The 9,975-nt window shown below is 51.1% G+C and overlaps 1 protein-coding gene across 1 annotated transcript; it reads left to right on the top strand.

The window, feature by feature from the left end:
- The first annotated feature begins 4,423 nt into the window (after positions 1–4,423).
- On the top strand, positions 4,424–5,858 carry LOC143032188 (uncharacterized). Its single transcript, XM_076196659.1, has one exon. It carries the CDS (start codon positions 4,424–4,426, stop codon positions 5,855–5,857), a length of 1,434 nt encoding a protein of 477 aa, XP_076052774.1. The 3' UTR covers position 5,858.
- The last annotated feature ends 4,117 nt before the right edge of the window (positions 5,859–9,975 follow it).

Genomic DNA, 9,975 nt, shown 5'->3' with positions numbered 1-9,975 from the left:
AACAACACTGCAAAACAAATTCGTTACCATCTGCTCCATCTACCTACCTCCCGACCCTCAATTCCCACTAAGGGAGCTTAACAACTTAATCAGACAACTACCCCACCACAAACTCTTGGTGGGGGATTTCAACTCCCACCATCACATGTGGGGTAGCAACAACATATCTCCTCGAGGAGAGCAGATGGAAGAGGTGCTTAATACCAACAACCTGGTCCTCCTAAACACTGGCAGTCCCACTCGAGTAGACAATACTAGGGGTTCCTTTTCATGCCTTGATTTATCCATATCATCTCCTGCGTTGTCTGACATGATCCAATGGACCACGCATGACGACACCATGCTTAGCGATCATTTCCCAGTTATCCTAAAAATAGGGGGTGACCACACTACGGCTACTCCAGCCTACGGAGACTACCCACCCCCTCCCTGTCCCAAATTTAACATCAAAAAAGCCAACTGGGAAATGTATCGCACAACCACCAACGTCAACATCACAGGGGATAATATGGATAACAAAATATCAAATCTATCAAACTCTATTTTGAATTCAGCTATTAAGCATATACCAAAAACCTCGGTATTTCACAAGCATAGAGTTCCTTGGTGGACATCAGACTGCAGAAAAGCACTTTGCAAGCGGAATAGGGCTTATCGAACTTTTAAAAATAACCCGATTGCACCAAACTTTATTACTTTTAAAAAGACGCAAGCAGAGGCCCGTAAAACCATCAAGCAGGCCAAACGAAAGTCTTGGCGTGATTACATCTCCACAATAAACGCAAACACTCCTCTAACACAAATCTGGTCAGCCGTCCGGAAAATCGACGGCAAATATACCCCTAACATCAAGACCCTGAACATTGGAAACACGTTTGTAGATGCACCCAAGGTCTAAATATACAGGTCAGACCGTTTGAATTCTTGTGCGCAGCTTCTGACGTCATTTGGCTGAGTCCATTTTCTCTTTGTGAAACACTGAAGAAAACTGTGAAACGCCAAGGAAGACAGGAACTATAATATTTTATATATTATATATATATATATTATATATCATATATATTATATATTCATATATATAGACAGGAACTATAATATTCTATATATATTTATATATATATTTTATATAATATTTGTCAGAATATAACTAATTGCGTGGAGCGGTGCGAGCGAAGGGAACGTCTTTCCCAAATGACGCACCAGCTTCAACTGACAGCTATAGGACCCGCCAACCCCACTTTGAACAGCCAGGTGACGTTCACGGGCCCGCTGCGCCAACTCCCTCGAAATTCGGTCGGAAGTGGTTAGACCTTATATTCTTAGATCTTGGATGCACCCATGGACATCGCAAACACAATCGCAGACACATTTACGCAAACAAGCAACACGAATAACTGTTCTCCAACCTTCTTACAACACAAACAAAGACGGGAAGCAGAACCACTGATCTTCCATACACAGACATACCATGACTATAACACCCCCTTCCAACTACACGAGCTTGAACAAGCCTTAAGCTCGTGTAGAAGAACCTCTGCTGGCCCAGATGGGATTAGGTATGAGATGCTGCAACATTTGAATTCAATTTCACTGGAAAAATTACTAGAAATATACAACGCAATTTGGATTAGTCAAGAATTCCCAAAAACATGGAGACATGCCCACGTCATACCTATTCTCAAAAAGGGGAAGGACCCAAAGAGTCCTTCCTCTTATCGTCCTATAGCGCTTACCAACTGCTTATGCAAAGTATTAGAACGTATGGCCAATAACAGATTGAAATTCATCCTAGAGTCTCAAAATTTAATAGTTCCTGCCCAATGTGGTTTCAGGAAAAATAGAAGTAGTCTTGACCATTTGGTCAACTTAGAACAAGATATCCTCTCCTCTTTCGAGAGGAAAGAATATCTTGTTGCTTGTTTTTTGGATTTAGAAAGAGCCTACGACATGGCATGGCGACGTGGTATCCTCGAAAAACTCTATGCACTTGGCCTTAGAGGGAATCTCCCTATTTTCATTCAAAATTTCTTAAAAGAACGAACTTTTTCAGTTAAAAATCAAAATGATTATTCAACAATACGCACACAAGAAAATGGCGTACCACAGGGAAGTGTGTTAAGTCCCACATTATTTATGTTACTCATAAACGATATTCTACCCGCTCCACCTCGGAACCTTAAATACTCATTATACGCTGACGACGTCGGAATCTGGCATTCCTCACCGAACGCCAAGTTTTCCGGCTCTCGCGTACAACTGGCCCTGAACTCGCTCCAGGACTGGTCTGACAAATGGGGATTTAAGTTTTCGGAATTAAAGTCAACAGTAATTGTATTTTCACGCAGAGCCCAGGCAGAAATAAATCTGCAATTACATGGTAATCCCATTCCAGTACAAAACTCAACCTTTTTCCTTGGCCTGAAACTGGACTCCAGGCTAAACTGGAAGGCCCATGTAAAATACTTAGTTGATGCGTGCAAGAAGAGAATTAATTTGCTACGTAAACTAACGGGCACAAATTGGGGAGCAGATAGGAAATCCCTGCTAATGATTTATAAGTCCCTAATTAGATCTAAACTAGACTATGGGTGTCAGATTTATGGTTCGGCAACACCAACCACGTTACAACCCCTGAACATCTTCCAAAACAAAGCGTAAGAATAGGACTTGGAGCATTAAGCTGCACAAGAATCGAGAGGCTGGAGGTTGAAGCAAATGTACCCCCCCTCCACTACAGGCGCGAGCACCTCACACTCCGATACGCCGCCAAAGTGCTTCGCAACCAACAACATCCCTGCAAGCAAACGGTAAACCAGCACCAACACTTCACCAACTCCAGCCTAAATCCCCTTTCCATCAGGATCCGATTCTTGTGCGAGCAGTATTCAGTGCCACTGTGGTCAATAGAAATGATGGAACATACGTACCCACCGCCGTGGAAAAGCATCGCCCTGAACGTTAATACCAACCAGGACCTCAGGAAGAAATCGTCTTCAGTAGAAGAAGTAAAACAGAAGACCCTACAAATCATCAACAAGTACAATGACCACAGGGCACTGTACACGGATGGCTCCAAGTGCGGCCACAAAACTGGGACAGGGTTATACAGCACCAAAACCCGGATGATGTTCAGATTGCCGGACCATATGAGCATATATATCGCAGAGCTCTTCGGCATATACAAAGCCATAGAAAATGCTCAATCTGACACACATAGTAAGTTCGTCATATTCACAGACTCTCTGAGCGCACTTCAAGCAATTAAGATAGGTAACCATATGGAAAAATTCCTCCTGGGCAAAATCATTAGCACATTGTCGACGACTAACAAGTCCATTATTCTCTCTTGGGTTCCCAGCCACATTGGGATCTTCGGGAATGAGAAAGCGGACACCTTAGCCAAATCTGCCTTAGAAAAAGACTCTATTACAGACATACCCCTGGACATAGGAACATTCAATTGTATACTAAGGAAACAATTACACACCCACTGGCAACTCCAGTGGGACAACCTTGACATCTCTCACAAACAAAAGGAACACATAACAGATTGGTCGACATCATACAGAAACAACAGACTCGAGGAAATCGCCATAGCAAGACTGAGGATGAACTCGACCCGCCTCACCCACTTAAACCCATATATAAACGGCGTATTCCCTCCCCAATGCAACACCTGCAACACTATACTATCCATAAGACACATACTCCTACACTGCTCAAGATACAACACACAGCGCCAAGCGCTTATACAACACTGTAAACTTAAAAAAATCCAACTAAACGCTACAAATCTTTTGACCGATGACCGTTTACTTATTGACAAAGTAGTATTTTATTTGCGCACTACAGGACTATTGTGGAAATTATAATGGTAGAATAAAAAGGATCGCAGGTTCACACCAGGCTTAATGACCTCATTATAGGTCGATAGCCTTAAAGAAAAAAAAAAAAAATGACGGCAAGACGAACAGCAGCAGCTGACAGGAGAAGACGTCGTGATTCCCGCGCATATTTAGTATCGTGCTTGTAAGCTGTAGCGAGGCTTCAAGTAGCCTTTCGAGGGTTGGCAAGCGACCCGAGGTGCCTCCTACAGCCCAGTATTGTTTTTGTAGTGATTCTGCGTAAATAGAAATATAAATAAACTTGGCGTTTTCGTCGCCTTGGGAACTCAGCAAGGAGACGAGGTGACAGGCAGCTGGGCGAAGCTCAAGAAAATTACCGTCGCGTCTGTCAATGATGCGCCGAACCCACGGATCCTCAATCGAGTGACGACCTTCAGTCTCTGGGGAGGTTTGTTACAGTGGTGTCAGAAGTGGGATGTGTAAGTATAAGTGCATTTTTAAGTGCGCCGCGGTGATCTATCGAGTGTGAGCGGGAGAAGCCGCGACCGTTTTGTCGTGACGGGTGACATTACACTAGTATGGCTGATACTGAAACCACACTAGCAGACGTTATAGGAGTTATGGCGGAACAAGGAAGGACACAGCACGCTGAACTGCAAGCAATGGTGAACCATGCTTTATCGGAGCAAGGAAAAGCACAGCGAGACGAAATTCAAGCAGTGGCGAACCGTGTTGACAGTGTGTTCGAACGGGTGCTTGGTCTCGTTAAGGAGGAGTGTTCGCGGGTGAAAGAAGAGGTTTTAAGTGCAGTTTTCACCAAGGACGAGGTGAAGGGAGAAGTTGAAAAAGTGGCCAGTGACCTTAGGAAGTATGTGGATAAAGTTGTGGCAGCACAAGTACCCCCTGCCCTCTCTCAGCATGAGGATACGCTGCACCGGGAGAGTGGGCAAGCTTGCGAGGCGGAAGATAGTGACGAGGACGAAGCTAATAGTCGGCACGGAAGACTCAAGAGCCTTTCTCCATTGGCAAGGGCGTTCCCGTCTCCCCCAGGTACCCCGGCGAGTATTTTGTCGCCTCCGCCATCCCCGCCGGCCTCGGTAATGTCGGGCCTCTCGGCTGCCAACTCCACGTCACGGAGGCTAAGGAGCGGGACGAGGCGCCGCCCGCAGGAGTTCGACGGAACAGTGTCTTGGAAAGCGTACAAGACACAGTTCGAACTCTTGACTAGCGCCCATCAGTGGAGCCGACCGGAGATGGCCATGCAGCTCGTGTGGGCGCTCAAAGGCCCAGCGTTGGAAGTCCTGAACCAGATGCCAGCCCCTCAGCGGACCTCCTACAGTAAGGTGACGGCGACGCTGGAGAGGAGGTACGGGCATCAGCATCAAACTGAGGTGTTCAGGACCAGGTTCCGGGCCCGGGTAAGAGGTCCGGGAGAGACCCTGACACGCTTAGCGCAGGATTTGGAGGTATTGGTGCGCCGTGCGTACCCGGAGGCCAGTGAGGAGATGATCACCATCCTCTTGCGGGATCAGTTTGTTGACGCCATCGACAACCAGCAGCTGAGGATATACGTCCAGCAGGCGCACCCTAAGGACCTACAGGAGGCCCTGGCGAGGGGCCTGGAGATGGAGTCGTTTCTCCGGGTTACGCGGGAGCGACCCAGCTGGAACAGTGACTCCTGCAAGGTGAGGGCAAGGAAGGGGAAAGTGGACAAACCCCCCTCTAGACCTGCATCACCCTCAGGTGAGTTCCGGGGTAAATGCTACTCTTGTGGGCAACAGGGGCATTCCAAAAAGTACTGCCCGCAGGGGACGAGTGGCGGAAAGGCTGTCGGTGCTGGAACAGGACCGTACGGGTACAAACCCTGCTGCTGGAGTTGTGGTGAGGGGTATAAGACGGCAGGGTGTGCCATCGTCTCCGACAAGGATAGCAAGAAGGTAGCGGGAAACTGGGAGGGGCTGGCGGAAGGGGTCGAATGCCAGTCGGAAGACGGGAGACCCCAGTCCGTTTAAGTTGCCGCGCCGAGGGCGCCCGGACCGTTCAGGTAGGCGGGCAAGTGGACGGTAAGTCTTGCTGCTTCACGGTGGACTCGGGCGCAGAACGCACATTCGTGCAGGACGGCATGGTGGCAACTGGACGACCCCCGGTGGCCCAGCAACAGCTGTGTGGGATCACGGGACACTGCACGCAGCTGCGGGGACCAGTGCATGCCAGGGTAACGGTTGCCAACACGGAGGAGCATCTTCCCGTTTTTGTAGCTGACGTCGGGGAGAACTTGCTCTGTCTAGACTACCTCCAGCAAAGCAGGACGGTGCTGGATTTCAGGGAGATGACCATGTCGGTCGGAGGTGACGTGGTGCCGCTTCGGGAGGGCGCCGTTGACGCAGAGGAAGCCCACACTGTACGACCACCTGAAACCAACCACCATTGCCGTCTAAGTAAAGAGCAGGAAGGGGAAAGCCTGGGCCCGGGCGAGGGTGGTGTACAGGCGACTATGGTCATGGAAGGTCACTTCGAGAACAAGCAGGGGAGTAACACTGAAGTCCCACTTCATCTGCAGGATCTATTGCAGAGGAGCTCGGCATGTCTGTCTGGGGAACAGGTTGACGAGGTGAGTAAAGTGTTGACTCAGTATGCAGATGTCTTCTCGAAGGGGGATACCGACCTGGGCCGGACCAGCCTGGTGAAACACCGTATACACACAGGGGATAGTCGGCCGGTCAAGCTGCCGCCCCGAAGGATCGCGCCCGCCCGTCGGCTGGAAGTGGAGAAAGCCGTGGAGGAACTGCGCGCACAAGGGGTAATCGAAAAATCGACCAGTCCCTGGAGTGCGGCCGTCGTACTCGTAAAGAAGAAGGATGGGTCCACCAGGTGTTGTGTGGACTATCGGGGCCTTAACGCGGTGACAACCAAGGACTCGTACCCTCTACCGAGGGTGGATGACACGCTTGACGCGCTCGCGGGTGCTCAGTGGTTCTCGACCTTGGACTTGAAGTCTGGTTACCATCAAGTTGAGGTAGCGGAGGAGGACAGAGAGAAGACGGCCTTCTCGTATAGGCAAGGGCTATATCAATTCCAAGTGATGAGTTTTGGCCTAGTGAATGCCCCGGCAACCTTTGAGCGCCTGATGGAGCGTGTGTTGGATGGGCTACTCTGGAAAAGCGCCCTGGTATACTTAGACGATGTGCTAGTGTATGGGAATTCATTTGAGTGTTCGATAGGTTCAGGGCAGCGAATGTGAAACTCAGTCCGAAGAAGTGCTACCTTTTTCAGAGGGAGGTGCCTTTTCTGGGGCACATAGTGAGTAGTGAGGGGGTGAAAACAGACCCTGGTAAGGTAGAGTCGGTTAAAGAGTGGCCGGTTCGGCGCAGTGTGACGGAAGTGCGCGGGTTTATTGGTTTGTGTACGTACTACAGGCGGTTCGTCAAGGGGTTCGCACAAATCGCAGTACCACTCCACCACTTGACTCGGAAAGGGGCCTCCTTTCACTGGAGTGAAGAATGTCAACGGGCCTTTGATGCATTGAAGGAGGATCTCGCTAACTCCCCTGTGTTGCCGTACCCGGACCCCACAAAGCCGTACGTGCTGGATTGTGACGCAAGTGCTGAGGGAGTAGGGGCTGTTTTGTCTCAGGAGAAAGATGGGCAGGAGTGGGTCGTATCCTACTTTAGCAGGAAGTTCTCAGCACCAGAGAGGAACTATTGCGTCACCCGTAAGGAGTTGTTGGCGGTGATTCTGGCCATTGACCACTTCCATCCTTACCTGTACGGGGCCAAGTTCAAGATCAGGACCGACCACGCTGCTCTGAGGTGGCTCAAAAACCTCAGAAATCCGGAGGGGCAGTTGGCTAGATGGATTGGGAAGCTGGAGCAGCACGACTACCACATCGAGTACCGGTCAGGGAACACGCATAACAATGCTGACAGCCTGAGCCGCCGCCCCTGCGATAGCGACTGTAAGCATTGTAGCCGCCGTGAAACGGAACCTGTGCGCGTGAAGGCTGCTGCTCTTGCTATTGACACGGAGTGGGGAGAGGACCTCAAGCAAGCCCAGCGAGATGATGCTGATATTGGGCCCATAGTGACACTGAGGGAGGAAGGCGAGATAAAACCGCCTTGGGAAAGTGTGGCGCCGCTAAGCCCGGCAGCGAAGGCGTTGTGGCAGCAATGGTCAGTATTGCGAGTAAGTGAGGGTGTGCTGCAGCGGCAGTGGGACTCGTGTGACGGCAGTATATCCTCCTGGCAAACCATAGTTCCCATTAATATGAGGGAAGCATTAGTGGGCGAGGCTCACAGTGGCAGTGCGAGTGGCCACTTCGGTGTGAAGAAAACCCTGGGGCGCTTAATGCAGCGAGTGTACTGGGTGGGCATGCGGAAGGACGTGAGCGAGTGGTGCAAATCTTGCGACGTGTGCGGTGGGAAGATGGGCCCCGGGAGGAGAACAGCTGCTCCCTTACAAGTGTATCAGGTTGGGGCACCTATGGAGAGGGTGGCGGTGGATATCCTAGGACCATTTCCTCAGACGGCCCGAGGCAACCGCTTCGTGTGTGTGGCCATGGATTATTTTACAAAATGGCCGGAGGCATACCCGTTGCCGAACCATGAGGCTGCCACCGTGGCAGGCGTGTTAGTGGACGAGTTTTTCGCCCGGTTTGGAGCGCCGCACGAGCTGCACTCCGATCAGGGAAGGGAGTTTGAGTCGGCAGTATTCCGGGAGTGCTGTAAATTGCTGGGCATCAAAAAGACTCGTACCACGCCCCTGCGGCCGCAATCAGACGGCATGGTGGAACGCTTCAACCGCACGCTGGGGCAGGAGTTGGCGAAGTGTTGTCAGGAGAGTCAGGAAGATTGGGACTTAAAAATCCCCCTGCTTCTATGGGCCTACCGTTCAGCTGAACATGAGGCAACCGGGTACACGCCAGCTCGGTTGATGTGCGGGCGGGAGCTGCGGATGCCGGTGGACCTTGTGACTGGCAGGCCGCCGGACGAGGACACGCCCACTTCGGCCACCCAGTACGCAGTGGCCCTCCGGGACCGCCTCCGTGAGGTGCACCATCAGGTGAGATCTAACCTGAAGGTGTCGGGCGAGGCGATGAAGGATCGGTACGACCGTCGAGCTACGTCACCGCCCTTTAGCGAGGGGGATCAAGTGTGGCTACACAACCCTCGACGTAAGAAGGGGTTGTCTCCCAAGCTCCAGAGCCCCTGGGAGGGACCATATGTGGTGGAGAAGGTCATCTCGGACGTCACCTTCTGGATCCGCCGGGGGGCAAGGAGGAGAGCATTGGTGGTGCATGCTGATAGGTTGTGGAGGTACCACGGCCCTGGCAACTTCTCCTGGGGGGAGCGAGCTTCTCAATCGAGCAGCGACGAGGAGGACGAGGACCGAAACCTGGGGGACGCCGAGCCATGGATGATGGGGGACAACGCGTCACTGACGGTGGGGGCGGACGGAGACCCGGACCCGAGGAGGACTACGTCACTGGTGCTGGAGGAGAGTGTAGCGGAGGAGCTGTGCCCCTTAGAGGGGGCACTCACAGACGTCGACGCTGGGCTCGTGGTGAGGAGACCCAGACGGGAGCGTCGTCTACCGGTATGGAGTGAAGATTACGTCCTCAGTTAGTTCTGTGATACAAAAAAAAAAAAAAAAAAAAAAAAATTATTTTCTCTTTTTGGTGATATATGGATGTAAGTGGAGTAGAGGATTGGGGAGCGAGGTCGCTCCATCTTTTTACAGGTGGGGGTAGTGTTACGAACGCGGCCCCCTATCGCATGGTGTGACGACTTCGTGGTACTCGTGGCGCCAAGGCCGGACGCCACCTGGAGTCACGTGACCTCGAGCAGCGACTGTAATTGGTCGAGGCGTGCTACCTAACCACGCTACCCGGCAATGACGGCAAGACGAACAGCAGCAACTGACAGGAGAAGACGTCGTGATTCCCGCGCATATTTAGTATCGTACTTGTAAGCTGTAGCGAGGCTTCAAGTAGCCTTTCGAGGGTTGGCAAGCGACCCGAGGTGCCTCCTACAGCCCAGTATTGTTTTTGTAGTGATTCTGCGTAAATAGAAACATAAATAAACTTGGCGTTTTCGTCGCCTTGGGAACTCAGCAAGGAGACGAGGTGACGGAC

Source organism: Oratosquilla oratoria, chromosome 13 (assembly GCF_046742065.1).
Source record: "Oratosquilla oratoria isolate Oo_2021 chromosome 13, ASM4674206v1, whole genome shotgun sequence".
In the NCBI taxonomy this organism is placed as follows: domain Eukaryota; kingdom Metazoa; phylum Arthropoda; class Malacostraca; order Stomatopoda; family Squillidae; genus Oratosquilla; species Oratosquilla oratoria.
Note: the sequence above shows the minus strand (reverse complement) of the source record. Positions and strands in the feature narration are given on the sequence as shown.